Raw genomic sequence first — 24,482 nt, forward strand, 5'->3', positions numbered from 1 at the left:
ACCATATCTGGTAGGAAGCTAATGAGATAGGATTCAGTATGGTGAGTGTGAGCACCTAACCCGGAGGCACTAGTGCTATGAAGACGTGGGGCAGGTATCCTCCAGCATCAGGCAGGTGGTGACACCAGTGATAGCCCCTGTAGAGGATCAAGAAGGAGCACACGAAAGGATCAGGAAGGGATGCTGGAGAGCTTTCTGGGAGCAGGAGGTTTGAGCAGGTGTGCAAATCAGAAAGAAAATAATAAGCATGCAAAACTGTCCTGCCTGGCCCAGCAGGAATGCCAGCCTTGCAAACACCATGTTTACCTACGGTCCAGGAGGATCTGAGTTGCAAAACATCCTGCAGATTAGGGGCTCTCCAGACCCAGCACCTGCCACCACCAGCCCCTTTGCATCAGCAGCTGCTGAGTCAGCAGAGGTTTTTCTCCCTGACACCAGGGACGCTTACCTTTAAAGGCAAAAGAGCCTTTTCCGGGCTCAGGCCGGCCTTACTCACACTTCACTCCGGCCGCAAGCACCCGCCCTTCATAGCCCCGCCCACTCCCCCTCAGCCCCAGGGACCCAACTGCGTGCTCTGAGGCACGCACCAGGCACCGGCTGGAGCATGTGCACCTGGCACCTCCCCACCAGTCCCCCAGTCGCAGGGAGCTCTTTTTCTCCAGACTGGCTGGGGCTGGAACTGCTTGGAATCAACCCAGCAAAGCTCTAGTTCCTTCCAGGACTGAAGTCAGCCTCTAGAGAACAAAGCTGCCAGTGTGGGCAAAGCTTGGAGAGGGGACATGAGGTGTGTCCAGGCTGAATGCTGGGGCTCTACCACCTCCTCATTTCTCCCTAAAACCTCAAGCAGGATAGGCTGTAGGGAGGCTGGTGTTTCTTTACGTCCTTTATCTGCTTAAAAATTCCCAATGGCTCCCCACTGCTCACTGAGTGAAACACTGATGCCTGTGCCTGGCTTTTGGGAGCCTTTGTGATCCACTTCATCTCCTCTACCTCCAGCTCCTCTCCTTCCCAAACACCAACCAGCTAGGTGTACCACAAAGGCTACCTAGCCACATTCCAGTTCAAGCCACCCTTCTGCCTGTGCCCCCTCTCCAGGTCGATGCTACCACCTCAGGCCTTCTACGGTACTTCCTCCCTAGACGGAGTTACATTCTGCAGCCCCAACTTTGCCTAGGGTATGTCAGGTGGCCAGAGGAGCCACATCCTTATGAAGCAGAGTCTAACCTCTCAGCCAGAGTCTATAGCTCCCGGCGAACTATCTCTCACAGCAGCCTTGAGGGGCCATAAAAACATGTAGAAGAGAGAGAATGCAGAGAAGTGGAATTTCAAGCAGGCAGTGGGGGTCTGTTTGGGCAGGTACAGTGGGTGAGGCAAAGGTAAAGGCTGTTTTTCTGGCTACTCTGCTTTGTCCTCAAGTGGCACCGACCATGGGGATGGGGATTTGACCGAAATGCTGACAATGGGAATTAGTACAGTACAGTTATGCAGATAAACCTTTATGTACTTCCGCCTGCCCTCCCCCAGGGTTGGTCCAGGAGAGGACAGTTGTGCCCATTTCATAGACTTGAGTCTTAGGACTCTGAGAAGGGAGGAGCATGCTCAGGAGTATTTGGCAAAACAAAAACAAAACCAGCAGAGCTGGAACTCCAAAGCCTAAATCTGGGGCTCTGCCATCAATCTCTGGGTGCAGTCCATAGTCTCTGGAGTGTGTCCCTTTGGCTCACATGCTCTGAAGGTCTGCTGCTTTTGCATCTGCTCTTCTCCTGCCAGGAATGGCCTCCCATCTATTCAGTGAATTCATATTCAGTCTTTAAAACCCTGTTCAGCATTCCCCTACCCCAGGGGCTGGGCACTCCCTCACCTTCTCCTGTGGCATGAGCTGTGCTCTTGTCATAGTCTATCCTGTACTCAACTTCATGTTGTTGTTACTCATCCTTCTTATTGTGTCCCCTCCAGTCTGGGGGCCCCAGGAAGCTAATAGTGGGCTCTCGTGCTTCCGTCCCTGGAAAGGGGCCACCAGCATATCCAGTGGGCTGGGTGTGTGAGAAAATGGGAGCCAGGAAGGGATGTGGAGCAGGGAGGAAGTTACTGAAGGGGAGGCCGTTGGCCATGGGGAAAGTAGAGACAGCCTAGTTGCTCACAGGTCCCATCACTTGTTCTTTCCGCTGTTCTTTCACCCTACCCTTCAGGTGCTCACAGTCTAGGGGTGGGGACAGATGACAGATCATACCAAGTGATGAAGGTCAAGAAGACCTCCACTTGGGAAAGCAGTGGCTCTCCCTGGAGAAGGGTGCATTCTCGGAATACTTTCTGGCACACTGAGGTGGAGGAAAGGCTTCCTAGGCAGAAGAGACAACCTGAGCAGAGGTGCGGACATGCCAGGCTGGTGTGTGTGGGATGAGGCTGAGCTTGCTACCCGAAACACTGAAGAAGGACCTCCACAGCAGCTCCAGGCCCACTTTCTCCACTGTCAGGCACAGAAGCAGGGTCATCGCAGGGCCCAGGGTTAGAGGCTGAGCGAAGACCAAAGAATGTAAAGGTCCTGAAGACAACAGGAGAACAGGGGAGGATGAAGTAATGTAGGCGGAGTCTGTAAGATTCTGTCCCCTGATAAGGACAGAGAGGGAATGTGGCCCAAACTTTCCAGGCCTAGCATCCAGAAACTGGAGCTGTGGCTAGAGCTGTGCCCAGAAAGGGACTGCTGTCCCCTCTAGGGCTCCATGCCCAGACTGGATGCCCCTAGGCCAGCACTGGGCTTACTGCTCAGCAATGCCAAGGATCATCTATGCCTTTCTATTTCCAAAAGAAACCCACCATCATCCCCTCCACCAAGAGGGGGACCCTTAGCGTAACCTAGCACTGGCCAGATCTTGAGACCAGGGGGCTTTCCCTTCCCTGTGTCCCTAAGGCAGAGGCAAAGTCAGATGACAACACCAGCGACAGCACCAGTAAACACTGCGTGCATGGGCACACCTTAAAAGTGTAACTCTCAAGGTGTGCCCATGATGGTTACACTTTTAAGGTGTAACTCTTGGGGCCAGGGAGATGGCTCAGTGGAATAAGCGCTTGCTTGCCTGGCAAGCACAAGGGCCTGAGTTCAATCTCCAGTTTTGGAAAAAAAAAAAAAAAAAAAATGTAACTCTCACCACAACTCCTGGATTGTTAGGATTCACGTGTCACCCCTAGGAAAGCCAAGGCTCGCAGCTGTGGGTTCTGCTACAGCCAGTTTGCACATGACCTGCCTTGATGCCACAGTCTCTGATGCCCTTAACCATTCAGCTCCTACTCTGAATTCTTTACAGGTCGTATAAATCTTTTCCCTCTAACCATTGAGTCACCAGGCCTCCTCTCTGCTCCTCACACTTATGTCCCCTAGATGCATCCGCACCCTCAGAAGAGGAGGTGCCAAAACCTTGGGGCCAGAAAGTGTGGAAGAGGAAGGGGGGATGAAATCAGGGAGCAAGACCCCTACAGCCTCGCTAAAAAAGAATGAAAAATCAATCTTCACAACAACCCCAGGAGGCAGTACTATTATTATTCTTAGTTTACTTTACATTACCCCAGGACAGAGGAATACAAAGTCCTAGTTCTGAAGCGCTATGCTAGGCGGCCCCCAGCTTTCCTTAAAGCCCGGTACCAGCTCCTCCATTGTATTAGAGGCTGCTAAGCTCAGAGAGGTGAGCACACTTGCCGAAGGTCACACAGCGAGCGCCTTCGGGACCCAGCGCACCCGGAGCACCGCGGCTCCGCCAGCAGAACTATGCGCGGGGCCAGTAGCCCTCCGGGCCTGCCCCGGCGTCCCGTCCCTCGGCCCTCCCCCGCCCCTCCGGCGGAGCCCCTCCCCGGACGTGCCCTCAGAGGGGCCCCGCCCCACTCCCCGCCCCCCTGACACACCAACCGGCCAGCCAATGGCTGGGGTCCTATAAACGCTCCGCCGGCGCGCGCTCGGGAGCTCTGAGGCTGGAGGAATCGCGTGCGGCGTGTGGTCGCGAGCGCGGGGTCCGGTCCCGAAGTGAGTGCACTCGCGCGCCGTGGGCCACAGCGGGAGGAGGCAGTCGCAGTCGGAGTCCGAGGACCGAAGCGCAGCCTCCTCCGAGAGCGCCGCCCGTCCGCTCGTCGCCGCCCGCGCCACCCGGCACTGCTAGAGCCACCAGCCACCAGCGCAGCGCGGCCATGGAGCCCAGCAGCAAGGTGAGTCTCGCGCCGCTGGCCTTCCCCGCCCCGGACAAAGGCGGGACTCCGCGGGCCCCTCGGCCGATCCAGGGGACCACGCCGTGCGCCCCCACACGCGGCGCGCCTCTCGGAGCGCAGCTCGGCGCGGGCCCGGGCGCAGCAGGACCCGGGCTCCGGATCGAGCAGGTGGGTGCCGGGGCGCCGCGTGCGCGTTGGGCGCCCGCACCGCGTACTGGCTTCCTTCCGGGGCGCGGTGCATCCTCGCGGCCCGCAGCTGGCCGGGACCCGAGGCCCGGCGCTGCACGTCGCGCACGACCTCAGAGGAGGCAGCCCTGCGTCGGCTCCTCCCGGGCGGGGGAGGGGGCCCAAGCGCGGTGCCCATTGGCTGAGCGGGCCGAGCCCCCGGCCGGGCCCCGGCTCAGGCCCGAGCCGAGTAGGCGGGACCCGCCCGCGCTCCCGGCGGGATCCGGTCGCTCGCCCCGCACCCAGGCCTTGGTGCAGGTCTGCCGGCTGGCGGGAGGCGCTTCCCCGTAACCCGTGATGCCGAGGCGGAGGGCGCGTCCATCGGGCCAGGGCTCGAGCGCGAGGGTATCCGCCCGGAGAAAGGAAGCTAAAGGTTGGTCTCCGCGCTCCTTCGCCCGGAGTAGCGCGGACGCCAAGCTTTTGCCAGGGCCAGTGGAGACGCGCTCCGAGGAGGCACGCTTGGGACAGTGGGGTGGTAGCCGGGTGGAGTTGAGGGCGCCCCCAGGACTTCGAGTGGGAAGGAGACCCTGTCTTCGGGAGAACGAGGGCTTTTTATTGGAAGCAAACGACTTCCTCGATAAGATCTCTTTTTCTGGGACCTGGCTTGTCCTACAGGGGCTCTTCATGAGTCTACTCCAGAGGTTCTTTTCAACAAGCCATCTTTTGAGCCCCTCTGTGGGTAGGGCGTTGTTTCCTTCCTCTCTGCCGCCTTCGCTCTTGTCTAGAATATGTACAGATCACGTTTTTCTCTAAATGTTTTCTTTTTTTAAATTTTTTAGACAGGTCTGACTAATGTAGTTTAGGTTCGCCTTGAACTCAGTGTGTAGCCTCGAACTTGGGGTGAGCCTTCAGCCTCAGCCTCCCTAATGCTAGGTTTACCGGCATGGGCCACCATGCCTGGTTCTTTTGTTTTTTTGGGACAGGCTTTCCGTGTGTAGTTTGGGCTGGCTTTGAATTTATGTATCGCCCAGGCGGGCCTCACACTGAGGTGATCCTACCCACCTCAGTTGGGATTACAGGTGAGCACCACTATACTCATTTTAAAACGTTTCCCGATATCTACTTGTCTTTTCCTCCCTGCTCTGTACCCTTTTTAAGCCTAGGACACAGAGGCGTGGGACCAAATCCAAAACTGCCCTTCCTGTGGGCTGTGGGCTGTGGGCTGTGGACTGTGCACTGTGGAAGTGTTCCGTGGGACCCAGCTGGGAAACAGGCTTTACTCAGCAGGATCAGGCCTCCCGGTTCCAGTCCTAGCCAGACTTGCTTCGTCCTGCCTTGGCTCTGAGGCTGGCATGGAGACTTAGAGGAAGTTACCTAGGGCACTGTGGCTGCGCCACAAAGATGGAGGAAACTAAATAAAATGCAAGAGAAACGTTTAGCTGATGACAAGGGCTGAGAACCCTTGAGATCAAATACTTGCTCTATTTCTCCAGAGCATACTCAAGCCACTTACCTTATCTGGGCCTCGGTTTCTTTACTTGCAGGACAGAGTTTACACTTTCTCAAAGAAAAAACTTGTGACACCAGATTTGGGTGTATTTATTGCGTAGATATGTAAATACTCTGAGTACAGACAACAGACTAGAGAAGATGAACAGCTGCTTAAGAGTTCACTGGGCTGCTTTGGAAAATACTTTTCACTGTTAACAGTATAGCCCTGCAGTAGCAGCTTATCTGCCTGGAGCTTATAGAAGTAACTTTACTAAAGTCACACAGCTACCAAGTGACTGAGTGGATGTGAACCCAGGTCACTGAGAAGGAGCTTTCACTTGGGCTTCCACTGGCCTTTTTGCCAACATTTCTTGAATTTTGTGCACAACATTTCGTGTAATTTGTCTGCATGGGCAGCCTTTGTGTCACATAGTATGATCTAACTGCTGTGCCTGTGGGTGCTTTTCACACAGTGCTCTCCAAACTACACAGTGCATGCTAACAAAAAGTCATCTCGAAGCATCTCCCTTCACAGTGGCTTACCTGTATTTACAAATTCATATACATGTGCTGTGACATTAGTAAACGAGTGGAAATCTCAAAAGACAAGGATAAAGATAGCAGTTATGCTAAATATTTTTTACTAAATTCTTTGTGATTATCTTGTATACGTTCTGGAAAACCACTCTTGCCTTTGGAAACCTCTGATTTCATCAGTACTGTGGTCCTTTTTTTGCTGAATGGTAAGCTGGGTCCCAGAAATGTGGGCAGTGTGTAGCTTCATTGCCTTGGCTCAGTTTTGTTCCTCTTTATTTTCTTGGAACTGGGGATTGATTCTGCTGACTTTCTGGTGTTCCTCTATGCTCCTCCTGGCTCATAGTAATGACCTTAACCTAGTAGGAGGTAGGGAGGAACAGGTGGAATCACCTGGCCAGCCAGGAATTCATCTATGATCTCTCCTGGGCACCAGACAGGTGTGAGTCCCCTAGACAAAGTAGACATCAAAAATCTACAGGGCTCCTCAGCCTGTAACAGTGCATAGTATAGATATTTTCTTAAAGTCCTGCAGATGTGGCTTTGAATCCCTAAAGTTTAGCTTCTTTGCCTCATCTGCAGATGAAATTTTTTTATCATTAGAATGTTTGTAAGAATTCAGAGGAATAATCATGGGTGTTTGTCCCCAAAGATACTTCATAAATGTCCTTTGTTTCCTTGGACTCCCTTCATGCATTGTGCTTCCCTAGGCCTGCTGGACCTGTATGTGGGTCTCACCCCATATTTAGAAGTCTGACATTTGTGCAGTGTGAGCTTTGGGGGGTTAGGATATTTGACTTGTATTACGTAGATAAATCATTGAAGTTCCCACCGGTCACTTCCTCGCGACAGGGGCTTACAGGCCAATTTGCTGAGATGGCACATGGTAAGAGTGCCAGGCCCAGAGCCTATGGTCAGCTGGTATAGTGGCCCTGCCCTGCCTTAAGTTTCTTTGTTCCCATTCGTCTGCCTGAATTTGGGTCAGCTCTTAGTTTGAAAGAGGCTTGCACATACATTTTCTGCTATAATCTTCACAGTTGCCCTGTGATCAAGAAGTCACCATGACCTCAAGGTCCAATGAAAAACCAGAAGACACACATAAGCCTTCCACCCCAAAACATGCAGGCAGCTTTTTCAGGGAGATATTAGAGGTTGGAGGAAAGTTGGATCAAAAGACCTTCTAGCCATAGCTTAGCTCTCCATTTGACAGATGGAGAAACAGAACAGAGGAGAATTATCTAAGATAGGATGTCACAGAAGTCTTGAGGTAGACTTATGGAGTGGCTTTTTTTGTTGTTATTGTTTGTTTGATTTTTTTGCGACAGGGTCTCCACTGTAGCCCAGGCTAGCTTTGAACTTGTAGCAGTACTCTTGTCTTAGCCACCCAAGTGCTCTATGGAGTTAACAGTTGGATTAGATGACTTGACAGCTGAAACCCTTCCATGAATGAAAACAAAATGAAGTTGTAACCTTGGAGAAGTGCCTTGGTTTTCTCTGTAAAATGGAAGCTTCACTGCTGCTGGTGGCTGTGGTAAGTCAGGCCTTGTGTCCTTAACCAAGATGGTGACTATTTTCAGTTGGAAAGACCCTTTGCATAGCTATTTTGGCTGTACAAACAACACAAACAGTCCTAAGATGATCCTTGTCCTGTGCTGAGCCATTCAGGGATTCAACCCTACTTGCCCCAGAGCTGGGTCAGCCCTAAATCCCCCATAATCAGCTTGTGAGTTCAGGGAGCTCAGCTATGCCCAGTGCCTCCTGGTCACAGGATGGCAGGGCCCCAGCATCAAGGGTACAGACGTCTAGCTTCTCCCTCCCTGCCAGACTTGCAGAGCTGGGGAGGCCTGGAACAAAGGAGAAAGTATGTGGCATTGGCTTGAGGCCTGCCACCTCACTCCTTCCTTCACCTCACTTCTGAAGGTAACAAAGCCACTCAGTCTAGTAACCAGTGTCCCCAGGTTGACAGAGGCCAGCAAGTCTCTTGGCTGGACTCGTGGGCTCAGAGAGGCAATGTCCAGGCTGGGAAGGTCCAGCCCTGGCCACCAAAACAAACCTCCAATTGTTACCTTCCTCCGAGGGAGGGATGGAATGGAGCCGGAGGCTCTGTCATCCGGCCACCAGGCCTGGCAGTAGCTGACACATAAACATTGGGGTTTTGTAGTAACTGAGCCAGCAACTCCCAGGCCTTAACCCTGGGGAGCAAAAGGGTAGGGCTCAGCTCCATTTTCCTGACGTTTGTCTCCTCAGTGTCTCCATACCCTGGAAAGGGAGCAAGCTCTTGTCAGTCCTCAGCTTATGGAAACGTTGGATACCAAGGCCTTTGATGGGCAGAAGATCTGTCTGAATTGCTTAGTCCAAGTTTTGTCTTTCCCCGCCCTGTAATTTGTGAGTGGGTAGGAAAGGGTGTCAGAAACGATCTCCCAAAATACATCTTCGGGAACTGTGTTCTCAGTAATAATGGGGATTATTGACATGTACTTTCTGGGTCAGTGGCTCTGAGGCTTACTTAGGAGTGCAGAGCCTGTGCAGCAGACTTGGAGCACAGGCCTGTCATTGCAGCAGAGAGGGACTCAGAAGGGTCAGATGGCTGGCAGCACGGCCGTCTGCTGGAGAGAGGGGGAACTGTCTGGGATGGGCAGCCCAGCTAGAGGAAGGAAAGAGACAGCCTTTCTGTATTCTTTGAGTGCTCAGCTGCTCCGTAGCAGAATTGCTCTCACAGTTGTGACACAGTTCTCCAGGGTCCTGGCCCTGGTGCCTGTGCTGCTCTGTGTGCACCTCACCTTCCTCCCATATCTGTGGGTGCTGCCTGTGACACAATCTCATTTTCCAAGTAGTTGGAGCTGATGGTGAATCCCATCATCTATGCAGTGGTTATGGCTCAGGTCATTGCCCTGACCTGTGGTGGCAGTCCTCAGTGGCAACACCTTACACCATGATGCCAGCCTCTACGAGGGTTTTCTCCAGCGGAGCTCTGGCCTGAGTGTGGGCTTGAGTGGCCTGCCAGCCAGCTTTGCCATCAGCATTTTGGGCAGCAGCAATGTAGGCATGGCCCAGCAGACCTGGGTGTTGTGGGTGTGGTCACAGTCCTCACCCTTGAAGGAGTGCTCTGCCTCTGGGGGTCTCTGTATCACTTTCATCCTCAGCACCAGCTGAAGAATGTGATATAGCAACCACCCGCTCCTCGCCCCTGCACAATCAGCCTGGCACACAAGCACAGGCCGCTGATGATCTCGGAGTCACATGATCTGGGGACCCTGTTCTTCATCTACCCCGTGCCAAGGAACAGGACCTGCCTCTCACCCATCAGGCTGCTGACCAGTGAGGACGTCCCCTCTCCCAGAGTTCTCCATGCGTGAGGATGAACTTGTGTGGTTTTTCTCTCCACTGGATGCTTACCTTCTAAGAGTTCACCTGTTGGTGCATCTGTGGAGCAGCTCTGTCTCCTATGATAGAAACCCTTTAGGGTTCTTCACTGCAGGACTGCATTCGCTCTGAAACTTGGAAGGCAGTGTGCTAGGCCTGCCAGGCCCTGGCACCGGAGCTGTGTCCAATAAAGTTCTCAGATGTGACTGGAAAAAAAATACTGAATTTTCCTTCTAAATACAGAAGTAACAGAGCCAACTAAAGGGGAACAGCTAAAGGGAAAGGATAAACATTTTTATCCCTGTTGTCACCGTTAAGATATGTACCTCTTTTTGTACACATGTAGGTGCATGCCTGTAAATGTGATGTTTGTGCCCTTGGTTTGCATTTGTGTTTTGCTGTGTGTGGCCCATTCTGCTCAGCAACCCAAGCCTGATAGGTAAATACTTGCCTTGTTTTTCTCTGCAAACATCAGGTGTCATTGTACAAGTTCAGTAATCCCTGTTCTCTAAGTAAAATCTATATTCTAATACGTTATACTTTTAAAAAAAATCTCCCCTGGGGCTGTCTTCATGTCAAGGACATACAGATGTGTTGCATTCTTTCCAACAGCTGTGTGATATCCCATCACAGACACATTTCCCCATGATTAAGAACCAGTACCCTCAGGGCTGGGGAGATAGGTTAGTAGAATAAGCGCTTGCCTGGCAAGCGCAAGGACCTGAGTTCAATCTCCAGTTCTGAAAAAAAAAAGAAAGAAAGAAACAGCACCCTTGCACTGTCTTAATACCATTTGCTACCCAATATATGACATATATTTAGTTTCTTCTCCAGCCCTGAACTAAAACAATCAAGTTCCATAGGTAAGGATTAGGTTTAGTTTATTGCTGAGACCCCATGTTCTAGAATAGTATCAGGAGCATACGTTCAAGCATAATCTTTACTTAGTAATTTACTCTTAGAAACAACCCCCTCATTTTGTTTTTTTCAGTAGTGGAGATTGAACCCAAGGCCTTCATACTAAGCTACATTCCTAGCCTTTTTTTTTTTTTTTTTTTTGAGGCAGCGTCTTACTAAGTTGCTAAGTTACCCAGGCTGGGCTCAAACTTGTGATCCTCCTGCCTCAGCCTTCCAGAATGCTGGAATTACAGGCATGCACCACTATGCCCTGTTGAAAAATCCTTTGTGGAGAACTGAAGCTATAAGGGAAAAGACTTTTAAGGTCACAGAAATGGAGGAGCTGAGACTTGAACTTGCTTCCTGAGAGTGACAGTAACCGGTGTATATGCCCAGATTTACCAATTAATTTTATCCTATTTGAATTGATGCCCATGCAACCACTGAATGCATACTTATACCAACTTCTTCAGGGGCCAGTTCCTGACCCAGATGCCATGTACACGAGGGAACTAGTGGTCTCAATTTAATTTTCTCATTATAAAATATATTCCTTTCCAGTTATTTAGGAATAGTGATGAGTTTTTGCGCATCACTTCAAAAATCCTTTCCAGTTCACGTATTGAGTTTCCACATAGCAAGCAGTTTGGGGAATCAGAGACTTAAGTTGGAGGCTGACTTTCTCCAAAGGGCCTGGTAGTTAGTATTGCCAGCTTCGTGGGCTGTGACATCTCTGCCTCAGCCACCTCGTTGCACTATTGTAGCAGGAAAGCAGCCGCAAATGATAAACATATACAAATGGGTGTGGACAGAAAAACTTTATTTATTTATTTATTTATTTACTTAATTTTTGCATTTTAGGGAAGGGTCTACAGGGTGTTCAGGGTCTCACTACTACATCGGACTCGTAGTGATCAGCGTGCCCCGGGGGTCAAACCCCCGGCCCCTGTGCCTGCTTACAAATGCTTTATCCACTGAGCTATTTGTCCGGCCCTTTAAAACTTTATTAATGGTCACTGCAATTTGAGTTTCATTTAGTTTTCGCCTATCACAGATTGTGGGGCAACCCAGTTCCCAGTCACTTAGAAATATAAGGCTGTCGAACTGCAGGCTAGATTTCTCTCAGGCAGCTGTAGTTTCCCAGCCTTGACTTAAAGAGCAAAATCCAGCAAAGTGGCCAAAGGTTCCTAAACTCAAGCTTGGGCCATCTCAGATTGGAGAGGTCAAGGCTTAGAGAGTTGCTGGAGTGGAAATTAGGCCTACACAGAAAGAACCTTGGGCTGGTGAGATGGCTCAGTGGTCTAAAGCACCTACTTAGAACAAGCTAAGCTAAGCAAAGCACAGGGACCGCGGTTCTATCCCCCAGCACCACATGCCAGCCCCCCCCCCCCGTGGGCTGAGCTGCCCCCCCCAATAAATAAATAAATAAATAAATAAATAAATAAATAAATAAAGAAAAAAAAAAAAAAAGAAAGAACCTTGTTCCCTTCAGGGACCGGTACCTGGAAGCAGGGGGAGGGGGCCTGAATGTGAAAAACAAGTGTGGCATTAGAGACACCCCCTCTTCCCCCAACTTGAAGCTTCACGGAGGCCCAGGACCCTCTGTGCATTCTCCTTTCCTCTACCCTGAAGTGGGAGCAATCTGTCCCCAGAGTGGAACATGTTCATAGTGGTAAATCAGGATGTCTGGGGAGCCCCTGGCAGGGTGCCCAGTGACTGGCTTGTGCAGCCGATAAGTGCCCAGCTCCATCCTCTCCTCTCTGCCTGCCTGCAGGGATATAGTGGGGTATAGGACGACTCAGTCATGTGAGAGTTGACAGGAGTCAGCAAGATAGATGGGGCAAAGAATACTGAAGTTCTAGCCCGGCATCTCTTTGCTGAGTATCGGGGCACCAGGACTCTCTGCATCTTAAATGAGAGTGTTAACAGTCTTGTCTTTTAATGCCCAGAAGTTTGTTCAAATGAAATCTTAGAAAGGAAAGGTTGCATAAAATAAATGAAATGTCATGGATCAGGTGAACCCCTGCCACACCCCTCCCACCCAGCACTTAGAAAGGCTTTGTGCATATGCCCTACACTCTAGGACACCTCTGAAAATCAGGCCAGAAGCTGTGAGAAGACAAGATGGAGTGGTATCTGTTTTCTGCCAGCTCTCAGACCCTCCCACCACAGGCCACACCCTACTCTGAGGGTGGCACCTTCTGCCCTCCCTCTGCCAATATTGACTCAGAGCTGGCTTGGGGGCAGGCCCAGTACTCCAGTAGTGCTGAGGAAGGGGACATGGACAAGGGTCAAAAAGTCAAGTATGGGGCCAGGGAGATGGCTCAGTAGGATAAGCGCTTGACTGGCAAACGCAAGGATCTGAGTTCAATCCCCGGTTCTGGAAAAAAAAAAAATGTCAAGTGTTTGGCAAGATGTGCGATGTGACCATCTCACCCAGATGTGTGGGAGCCAGCACCTCATCAGCAGTTTGGGGTGGGGGCACTCAGCCTGGGATCCCCAGGACTTTAGGAATTGGAAAGAAAAGGGCATGGAGTGGGGCCTGAGGTATCCTGTATGCTAGAGCCTGCGTGCAGGGCTTTGCTGAGCTGAGAAGCTGGTGACACTCTGAGGAGAGTTGGGTTTGAACTTGGTCTGACTTCAAAAGTCTCTCCATCCACTGCAGCCCTGGGGGTTTGAAGTGGAAGACTTGAGGGGGAGTGCTTCACCCTACTCCTACCTCTCAGTTCTGACAGTCCTATGCTCACGAAGGTTTGACAAACAGCGGAGGATTTTCTCTTTTTTTGAAACAATATGTAGTTCAGGCTGGCCTCCAGTGAACATCAGTGACGCTCTTGCCTCTGCCTCCTGAGTGCTGGACTCACAGGCGTGTGCCACCGTGCCTAGCTTTTCTATCGTGCTTAAACAATTGTTTGGTGCTAGTCCCTACCTGGGCACTCTAATTGCACAGATGAAAAAGCCCAGGTTCTATTTTTAAAGAGTTCCCAGGGTGGAGACCACAGGAGATGCAGCAGAGGCAAAGCCTAGAAAAACATGAAATGCTGTGGAAGGTTGCCCCAACCCTGGAGTGTGGTGATAAATTGCTGGGAGTCCCAGGTTCTGGGTTCTGCGTTCCCCCCCACAGTTTCTGAACACCAGCTTGACACATTGGTAGATAGAGGTTGAGTGAATAGACTCCTTACTGCACTTCAGCTTCCGCCACAGCAGACAGACAGATGAGCTCCGGTAGCCTCGCTGAGTGTGGGGTCCTGCCCTTCTGTGGCTTGGCACGCTCTTGTCAAGGAAACTCTGCCCTTGTCCCTGATATAGAATTTGACAGCAACTCTCTGAGGAAGCAACAGCCCTGCTTCCTAGGTGAAGAAATTGAGGCCTTGAGGCAGGAGTGCCATGCTTCCCAACTCCAGGGTGACAGGACTCCTCTCTGTGTTCCAGCCATCTTGATTGCACATCCAGCAGTCATCACGCTGGTGTGTCTGTTGCGGGAGGCAGGAGCAGGCCCACATTACAATTCTTAGTGCCTTGCCTTCAGAGGGGCAGGGACCCTGCTCCTCTAGAGCTCACACAGAACCTCCTGAGCACCCTGGTTCTCCAGCTGGGGATAGCAGACTCTTTCCCTACATGTACTGTTCCGACACCAGGAATGTAGTCTCACCGCTTCATTCCCACTTGGCAGGCTCCCTACTTGCCCTTCGCAGTCCAAATCCAGTGTCACCTCCTGGGAACTTATCTTTGCTTGTCTGCAGGCAAAATTCAAAATCCTTCTCTCTCGGGCTCCCTCTGTTCCTCATACCACCCCACTTGAATCCCAGACTACACTAGCTTCATGCTCTCTTCAAATGCCTGCCCCATCAGGCCGCCAGCCCTTTCTGTTATGTCACCGCTTGATTCTGTTTGGTCGCAGGCCCCAGCTCTATGGGCCCTGGAGCATGAGTCTGTTCAGTGAGCTCCAAGGAGCACTCTACCTGGGTGGATGTGGCTAGAACCCAGGAGTCACAAGCAGGTTTTCTAAAGTGGAGTTTGGCCTTGGCCTGCCTGTGGCAGAGTTCTTCAGAAGGATTTACCCTTGGCTCCCAGCAGCCCCTGCAGCCTGTTGACAGCTGCTTAGTTGGGCTCTAAGAATGATTTCAGAGGTCTAAGAACCCCTGGAACATCATCAGAGCCTTTAGAACAGAGCCCGTAGTGCTGGAATGGGCCTCATGCAGCTTCTGCTGCAGCACCATTCTCTGAGCTCCACCAGCAGTCTTCAAGTAATGTGAGGCCATGGGGCTTGTAAAAAAAATATTTTGAATAGTTGATCAGTCATGTGGTTCAGAATTCAAAAATGTGCAAAAGGGTATAAAATGAAGTTTCCGGGGACTGGGGAGATGGCTCAGTGGAATAAGCGCTTCCCTGGCAAGCACAAGGGCCTGAGTTCAATCCCCAGTTCCACCAAAAAAAAAAAGTAAAATGCAGTTTCCCCGCTGTCCCGCCCGAGCCACCCAGGTCCTCTGAGCACAGCACAGCATCACTTTCTGTGTGCCTTCTTTGAGGCAGATACATGTATCCCCAGCCTCATCAGTTTTGGGTTTTTACACAAAAGGTAGTTTGTGTAAAACACTTGACTCTGAAACTTGCTGCTAAAACTCTTTGAGCGTTGTAGCTATACCACATTTCACTAAATCATGGCTCCATATCGCTAGACTTTATCTCAGTTCTGTTGTGTACCAGGAAAATGTGTGTCTTGCATAGCGGAAGTATCACACCCTGGTTAACTCTGAGCTCATGCACGCAACTCCCTGAACAGCCCAGCACGTGCTAGGGCCAGCTGTCACTGCCCAGCCCTCCTGCTCGTGCTGAGTGCTGTGCCATTGGTCATCTGTGACCTCAGCAGGCTGGCTCTGTGCCTGCCAGGGACCACCAGATGTTTGTCACCTGTTCACTGGCCATTTACTGTATTAGCTTCTGGGTCTGAGGCTCCCCAGAAAATTGAGAGAAGGGAGTCCTTGGGGGACCTTCTGAGTTGAGCTGGAATGCAGTGCAGTATGGCAGGTAGAAAGTCCCTGCAAGCAGGATGAGCAGCCGGGGATCATCCAGGAAAGGCAAGCAGACAGTTGGGGCAGTGGGATGCAGAGTGGGCTCTGAGCTCTCCCTCGGGCCTGGCACAGCCTCTTTCATTTCTTGGCCTCTGACATGAGAATCCTGGCTTTTAGCATCCTTGTTTTCTGAGCTTCTAGAGACTGAAAAGACAGTAGTGAGAACAAGTCTGATGAACAGCTGCCATCTGTGATACTCCCAAAGTCAGACTGCTTCTGGGCTCTGTGGGGAAACTGAGGCCTGGAGACCCAGGCTAAGGCCGTGGCTGAGCTGAGATTGTATTCCAGTCCCCTAGAAGCTCCTCCGGGCTGTCCTGTGGTTTGAACTGGTGAGCCTTTCACCCCCACCTGCAGCACCAAGCCCAGCGAGCTGCACAATACAGCCAGCCACTTGTCTGGCATATGCCTCCCCAGGTGCCTTGTGTGGTGGCCGGCGAAGGGCCAGCCACATACCACATTTCTTGGCTTCCTCATTTTAAAAGCCATAGAGTGTCTACCTTTGTTTGGCCAGGTGGACAACTGGCCGGCCTTTCACCTATGTGTAAGCAGGGCCTTTCACCTGCTGGCCTCTTCCCTTCCTGCTGCCTCATGCCTTTGGCTGACAGGGACAGAACCTTCCTGTCCTTTTTCTCTTCCAACCTTTTGTCCAGTAGATACACTCTGGCCCAGCGCTTATGCTCAACTGTGTCATGCCTTTTTCCAGAACACACTTCTAGCTGGTGTTTCATCTGTCCAGGTAGCCTGGAGAAACTTGCAGCTTGGGGGACATTGCTGGGAGGGCACTGAATGAGGAGCAGGAGCTGTGGCACTGTGTAGGCCCCTGAGGGATCCAGGAATACCTCTCGGAGCTCAGTTTTCCTGCCCTGGGAATGGTGGGAATGGGAAGGCAGGTAGGACCATGTCTGCAAAGCTGACTCTTTCTTCCCGTTTTGTAGGTGAGCAAACAGAGGCTAGGGAAAGTGGTGGGGTAGGATTCACAGAGTGAATAGGACTGGGTCAGGGCTGGTGGCTCCAAACCCAGGGCTCCTCCTCCCCATGTATGTTCCTTCCTCATGATTTGGACCCCTCTCATGGGCGGGTTGGTTCCTACACCTCCTAATGAGAGCCCACCTGTAGCCCTATCAGGGGGATGAGATCCCAGAGAAGCAAGGGCTCTCTCTCTCTAGCAGAGAGAGATCCTAACTGCTTTCTTGCTCCAGGAAAAGGTCTAGAAGTCAGCTGGGCCAGTTTGGGCACTTGAGGTCAGGAAGTAGCCAGGTTTCCCCGGAGGAAGACAGGTGTTGGGCCAAGTGTCAAGCAAAACGTCTTAGCATGAAAACCTGCCAGCCTGAGCTCAGGCATGCCTGTGACTGTGTGGTTTGCTTCTCTGCAGAAGGTGACGGGCCGCCTCATGCTGTCTGTGGGAGGGGCAGTGCTTGGATCTCTACAGTTTGGCTACAACACTGGCGTCATCAATGCCCCCCAGAAGGTGAGTACCGTGCCACTTCAGACACCAGCTTGCTCTGCTGCACTGCACGCACACGCACACACATGCTCACACTGTTGTCTGGGCGTCAGAATCCTTGGCACCAGCTTACCCATCAGCTTTCCCAGCTGGCATTGTAGAATTTCAAGGCTGCGGAATCCTGCTCTTTACAGAGCATCTTGACCAACTTCCCGCCCAACCTTTGTGATCATTAAGAGCAGCACTGCGTTTTGTGTTGCTGCGCCGCAGTGATGTTCCTCGCCACTGAGGGCGCACCTGGCTCATACCTGGCTTGGTGCCCACCATGGCGCTCCAGGGTGGGCAGGCAGGTCAGCCACAGCCATTCCACCCTTCACAGGTGGGAGGGTGGCCAGAGTAGAAGTCTGCAGAGCATCATCACACAGCCAGTCAGAGGTGGAGCTGGTGCCCTTGAGCCTGAGCTTGTGCCCTCTTCCACTCACAGCACTTGCGCACAGAAGACCTTCAGTTCTGGGCTACATCTGCATCCTTGCTCTGTGCCAACCGAAGCAAAAATGGCATCTTGCCCTAGGGAAACGCAGGGGTGGAGAGCTGACTTCCTTCTCCTCACAGTGCTTCCCAAGCCTGCCCTCACTTGTTCCTTGGCCTGTCAAGCCTGAAAGGGACCTTTGCTATCTCCTCTAGCTTCTCTTCGCTTTAGGGAAGAGAAGAAAAGAGAAGAAGGGATGTAGAGGCAAGAAAAGACTGTAACAGAGTCTCTTTGTACCAGGTGGTTTTCATGTCTGTGTTTGTAAAGCTGGGTGGTGGCTTCTACTTTATAAGTCCGGAAATTGAGTGTGAGAAACCTGAGGCAAAAGACCAACAGGCCCAAGGTCACATCTTAGTGAATGGGAAGTCAGAAGCCAAGCTCTTTTATTTCTACAGCCTTAGGCTGTCTTCCCCAAATAATTTCCCTGTCACTTAAAAATGCCATAGAGGAAGGCTGAGATGAGAGTGGAGTCCTCCTGTCAGGACCAGGCACACTGTCCAGAGTGTGACCGTCCAGGAACAGGGCCTGTCTGAGTAGTGGCAGTGTGAGGACCAGCACTGGGCTTCTTCCAAGTGGGCAGAGGGTAGCTATGGTGGCCACGCCCAGAGCTGAGGAGCAGGTCGCCAGGAACGCTTGCCCTGCTGAGTCACGCTGGCCGCAGGAGCACTGACTGGGATGTCTTCAGGCTGGTCTGACATGGCAGCTGAAGGGCCATCCTTGGAACAGCCACAAGCCAGCTTTGCTGAGTGCTCTGCACAGTACACACAGAGGCGTGTACCTTGAAGCTGGCTTCTGTTGGGAATCCTTACAGACAGGATACAGATGAGGAGAAAACAGGGAAGCTAAGCCCTCCACCTTGTGGCAGTTTGAAGTCTCCTGGACACTCTCCAGATCCTAATTTAATTGGTCTGGATTGAATTTGAAGCTTCCTAACTGATTCTGATGTGCAGCCAAAGTCGAGAAACACTGGATTAAGTGATATCTTGACTGCAATTGCAGAGTAAGTCAGTGACAGAGCCAGGACTCTAAAGGTAAAGTAGAGGAGGTATGTTCCAAAAACAGAAAGGGTGAGGTTGGGAGAGAGTGAGATGCCCAGAGGGAAAAGCCAGGCATTCAGTAAATGGCAACTGGTTTGGGATGTCACTGGAGAGGGAGAGTTGGGGATCTTGAAATAAGCCAGAGTGGGACCATTGTAGACTTGTGGTTTAAGCTGCAGAATGTCAGCCCGCCTGTGTGGAGTGGCATAGTCAGAATGGCATGTGGAGGATGGATTTCAGGACAGGACCCAGCAAGGACAGGCCTCAGGTCTGCATCTTAGGCAACGATGCAGTTGTTGGGAACAACAGAACACATCTGAGAATGTGGGACTAGAGTCAAGGACACTAGTGATAAAGCTGCCACCATGCAGGTGGCATTGAAACGAAGCTTCAGATGGAGGAATAAACAGGATCCAGGCATTAGTTCAGAATGAGGATAGAAAAAGTATTCAAAAATGGCTTCTGGAGATGTGGGGTTTCGAGGAGGAACAGGCAGGGGAAGAGCTGGTAGATGTCATGGTATGTGCAGGAGTGGCCATTCAGTGGGGTGCCACTGGAGGCACCTGCATGTACAGATCTGGCCCTTAGACTTGGGCAGGAAGAGTTGAGGGTCCATCACAGGTATCCAAAGGGGTGGAAGGATATAGAGAGAACCATGGCTCACATCCCTGAGAACAGCCTCAGACAACAGTGGACCCTATGGAAAAGCTATACTCACGAGTTTTGCAAGACAAAGCAGAGAGGCCCTGCAGCCTGTGGCTAGGCAGAGTAGTATAGAAACCTCTCTGCAGTGGTTGAAGAGCAGAGGAAGATGACAGAAAGCAAGAGATGGAGCCGGGCGTGGCAGTGCACAGCCATTAGCAGCTACACTTTAGGCTGAGGTAGGGTCACGTGAGTTCAAGGACAGCCTGGCAATGTGCTAAGGTCCTGTCACAGACAAAAATACCAATAAATGGGCGTGTGTGTGTGTGTGTGTGTGTGTAGATACTGGATTGCATCCATCTCAGGAAACTTGTTAGAGAACAAAGAAAAGTCACAGTGGCTGGAAGGGTCACATTTTTTCCCCTGCTACTGGAGGTTGAACCCTGGACCTCATCTATGGTTAGGTAAGGGCTCTTCTTCCACAGAGTCAAATCCCTGGCTTATAAACACAGTGTAAGGACTCATCAGAGGAGGAGGGAGAACAGGAAGTGAGAGTGGAGGTCCTGCAGGATTGGTGTTGGAGCAGAAGTCAGAAGGCTACAAGTTACTGCTGGGGACAGTGCAGACATCTGACCCCGGTGCCAGAGGACAGGGGAGTTGTACAGAGGGCCCAGCTGACTATAAAACTGCATTTATGGCATCATTTAAGGGTACACGCCTGACGGTCACTTGAGAAACCAGCCTTGAGAACACAGATCTGGTGACCTTTCCTGGCCAGGCATATGGTCAATCTGTTTAATTTTGCTCTTTAGTACAGACATTTCTCACAGGCCCGGCCTAGTATTTCCAACCAGGAACAGATTGTAAGTGGTCAATTTAACCCAGGAACAGGGGTTAACAGGATGGAAGATAAGAAATGAAAGTGGGGCCCATAGAGAGGGTGTAGAACAGCAGGACCGCTGAGGTGGGTAAGCCCTTGCGTCACTGTCCTTGAAAGGTACAGTGATTTCAATTCTGTAACCAAAATCATTCCATAAAGACTTACCAAGCATTCACTGCATGCTGGAGCCCACTTTAAACAGCCCGATGGGGAGAGTATAGCTGTGAACACATCAGCACATATCCTGGCCTTGAGGGAGCTGCCTCAGAGGGGTCTGACCTGACCACCCCAAGACTCCCCATCTAGAGGAATTGGGGAGGCTTGTATGGAAAAGCCAGGTACGATTTCCCATGCGTATCCGTGATGCTTGATTTCAAGATGCTACACACACACACACACACCCACACACACCCACACACGTACGCACGCACACACACAGAGATACCAAAGTCGTCAGATGCTCAAGTCTCTTATCTAATGCATGGTATTTGTACACTGCCTACCATGTTCTCTGACATACTTGAAATCATCTCTGGATTACTTGTACAATATAATCGGAACGTCATGTCAGCAGTTGCTATTGTTTGGGAACTAATGACAAGGGAGAAAAAGATTGTTCATGTTTAGTACAATTTTTATTTTTCTTTTTTTAAATTTTTTTCACCCACACACGTACGCACGCACACACACAGAGATACCAAAGTCGTCAGATGCTCAAGTCTCTTATCTAATGCATGGTATTTGTACACTGCCTACCATGTTCTCTGACATACTTGAAATCATCTCTGGATTACTTGTACAATATAATCGGAACGTCATGTCAGCAGTTGCTATTGTTTGGGAACTAATGACAAGGGAGAAAAAGATTGTTCATGTTTAGTACAATTTTTATTTTTCTTTTTTTAAATTTTTTTCCCATAATTCTATTGAGAAACAAATAGCAGTGAGACAGTTTCAAACCAAATTGGTAGGACAGTTTCAATAATTCACACATTGCATACATTCTTCCTAGTGGTTAATTGCTGTACAAGATGCAAACATGATATTCTATTTACAAACACCATTAGAACAAATCCCTTTATTCATTAAGAGAATGTAACTATATATCTATCCTAACCACTTTGAATACACAGATACAAAATGGACATTCATCTGTATCCCCTTTTCTTGTTAAGTTCCATTATTTGAATATTATAGGTGTATAAACTCAGCAAAATATTCTAAAAGAGACGATTTTTATTTTTCAAATATTGGTTGACCTGGCAAATATGGAGGCCTTCCAGACGCTGGGCAAGCAAGAAGAGGCTGTGACTGGCACTGGGGCCAGGTGAGAGGAAAGATAGGAAGGGCTTTGTCAAAGGTCTGGCAGTCAGCTTAGACCACTTCTGTCTCACAGGGTAAGTCGGCCTTATGAGGAAGGAGGGCCAGGATCCGAGCCAAGGGAATGGCACGTGCAGACCAGTGCTTTGGGGGCCCCAGTGCAGTGTTGCTCGCTGCCTGCCTGCACTGACCTCCCTGGCCTGCTCCAAATGACTTTCTCAGAAAGCAGTGATGTCTTGCCACAGCTTTCAAGAAGACACTGTGGCCACTAATGGCAAGGAGGCCAAGCCTGCTGCTCCTCATCAGAAGCTGCCTTCTCCATAAAATAGGCCCGAAGGGCTTCCTCCCGCAAGTGGTAATTAATGAAGATACTATCTAATGTTTACAATGCACCTACCTTTCTATTTCAGTTGCCTCCTCCCAGCGGCACTGTGAGTTGGGCAGGCTGAGATGATTTTCCCCATTCACTTCTAGATGAGGAAACTGAGGCCAGTGGAAGCTGTCTGACCAGTGAGCTGGAGCCGTACTGAGGATCTCTTGCATCTTCCACCCTGTGCTTGGCCCTGCCCCACACAGAGTGACAGTGCCATTCCTGGGACATCTAAGCGATGTGGTCCTCTCCCAGTGGAGGCGGAGCGGAAGAGCAAGTGCAGGCAGAGGGAGCAGATAGTGCAGGTGTCCTGGCCATTCTGCTGGGCCGTGGGAGGTCAGCCTCTCCCCTCCCCAACAGCAAGTCACCATGTGCCTAAGCCAGTGTCAGGCATCTCTTGAGAGTGAGGCCACCTCAACCCAGAGAGAGGGGTCAGCAAGGGAGGTTTCTTGGTCTGTGAAGGAGGCGAGATCCCTAGGGGCACCCAGCAGTGACGTGAACAAACTGGGCTGGAGCAAACCGCTCACCCAGCCAACAGCCTCCATGCAGCTATCTATCAGGATCTAAAGTCTAAGTTTCCCTCTTTTCTTTAACAGTCACCACACGCCCTTAGAGCCTCCTGAGTGCCAGACATTGTTATAAGCATGATAGAATTGCTAATCCAGTTGTTCCTCAAAATAGCACCATTAAATGCATACCATAATCCCTGTTTCATAAGAAACTAGGGCACAGAGATGGTAAGCAACTAAACTTAAGGACACAGAGCTGGTCAGTGGCAGAGTTGGAATCTGAACCCAGGAAATCAGGCTGTACTCTCTGCCTGATCACCATGGAAGACAGAAATGAGCCCCCAACACACTTCCATATGCCTGTAAGTGCCACCCAGCTGGTCCCTCACACTCAGGAGTTCAGGAGCTGAGTCAAGCCCAGTCATGCACAGACATTTCAATAGTTTCCCACACATAGTTGCACAATATCTTACACCATCACACCCTGTCACAGCCCAGTCATCCCTTAAGCCCCTTGGTTAGATTTGGCTTCTTCCTTAATGAGTAGTGACTCCCCAGCCCTGTTCTGGGGCACCAGTGACAAGGTAAGTCAGAGCACCTCTGGGTTGAAGTTCAGTGTGGGCACGGTACCTTGTAGTCAGGCATCTGTGGGCCGTGATGGGACCACGGACAGGCCCTGTGGGAGCGAGGGTGTTCACCCGCACCTCAGGGCTGCTTGACTTAAGCACTGTGGACAGTTGCACCAGGTCATTTGTTAGTGTTGCTGACTTGTGCACTGTAGGGCGATTAGCAGCATCCCCAGCCTGCCCACTGGATAGCCAGCAGCCAGTGTGACCGCCAAAGGTGTCTCTGGGTGGATACAGGCAGAATCGAGGGGGCAGAATTGACCCATTTGAGGACCATGGCAGTAGGGAAGCAGAGGTACTTCACAGGAGGCTGCAGAGGAGCACTATTCATGCATGGCAGCGACAGCGCAGCAGCAAGTGCAGGGTGTGCAGGACTCAGGTTACACGGGGGACTCACTGGGTCAGGAGAGCACGGGTGTGCGGCTCACGGGTAGGTGGAGAAGGCCCTTCCTCCTGAGGGTAAAGAGGGCTTTGCCAGGTGCTGCCACTGTGAGATGAAGGTCGCTGCATCTGCAGGGAGACTCCATGGACCAGAGAGCAGGCTTTGCCTTGTTTGGAAGATGTGCCACACATTGAGGCTCCTCCCAGCAGCCTGGGTGGTCGCCATCTGCTGTGGATTGGGGCCAGCTTTGACTTCTAACCTGGGCCCCAGGGTGAGGCCCTAGGGACTTCCACCTGGATCATCTGGCCCTGAGTCCCAGGCTGACCCTAAGGAGGGTGGCTGAGTTGTTACGGGGGGGGGGGGGGGACGAGCAGTGAGGAAGAAGCCAGGGTAGGGGTCAAGACCAGGCTGTGGGACTAAGTTGGACAAGCTGACCTTTTCTTCCTAACAAGCTGAAAGCCCAGCTTCCTATTTAACCCCTTCATCGCCCAGTAACATCTAGGAAGGATGGTTGAGAGGGAGCCATGCTGGGGACAGAGTAGAGTACCCAGGCCTCGTAGGGTAGTGTGTCCAGGAAGGGATGCTAAGACCAACCAGAGGTCTCCAGACAAGCCTCTTGGCTGTAGTCTAGAATCGTGTGTCAGAGGTTGGCAGGAGGGCCAAACCCAGCCAGCAGCCTGTTTGTGTGTAGCCTGTGAGCAACAAATGCTTTCACACTTTTAAAGGGTTGGAAAATGAGCACACAACAGAGGCCATGAGTAGCTCAGAGACCCTACTCAATAGTCCTACCTAACCTTTCACTAGTCTGTGCTTGAACAGGGGATTGAACTCAGGCCCTTGCACTTGCCAGGCAAGCGCTTATTCTATTGAGCTATCTCCCCAGCTTGACTTGTGTACTTTCCTTAGACAAGGAACTCAGCCCTTGTAGGGTTGGCAGTGTCATCCATAGAAGTCCAAAAGCTGGGGCCTACACCTGCTGGGGTCCCTGAGGCAAGCCCCAAGTTCCTTCAGGTTCTTCCCTTACATATTC

At 51.2% G+C, this 24,482-nt stretch overlaps 1 protein-coding gene across 2 annotated transcripts in view; it reads left to right on the forward strand.

The window, feature by feature from the left end:
• The first annotated feature begins 3,925 nt into the window (after positions 1–3,925).
• Positions 3,926–24,482, forward strand: part of Slc2a1 (solute carrier family 2 member 1) — a 31,224-nt gene continuing 10,667 nt past the window's right edge. Inside the window, exons 1-2 of one of the 2 annotated variants that reach the window (XM_004645932.3) lie at positions 3,926–4,191; positions 17,086–17,181. In XM_004645932.3, the coding sequence (XP_004645989.1) occupies positions 4,174–4,191; positions 17,086–17,181 (114 nt within the window). In that variant the 5' untranslated portion in view covers positions 3,926–4,173. Of the gene's footprint in view, positions 4,192–4,657; positions 4,790–17,085; positions 17,182–24,482 lie in introns of those variants that run through there. The other variant, XM_023706231.1, reaches the window with a different exon arrangement.

Source organism: Octodon degus, unplaced genomic scaffold, assembly GCF_000260255.1.
Source record: "Octodon degus isolate 3935 unplaced genomic scaffold, OctDeg1.0 scaffold00245, whole genome shotgun sequence".
Lineage (NCBI taxonomy): Eukaryota > Metazoa > Chordata > Mammalia > Rodentia > Octodontidae > Octodon > Octodon degus.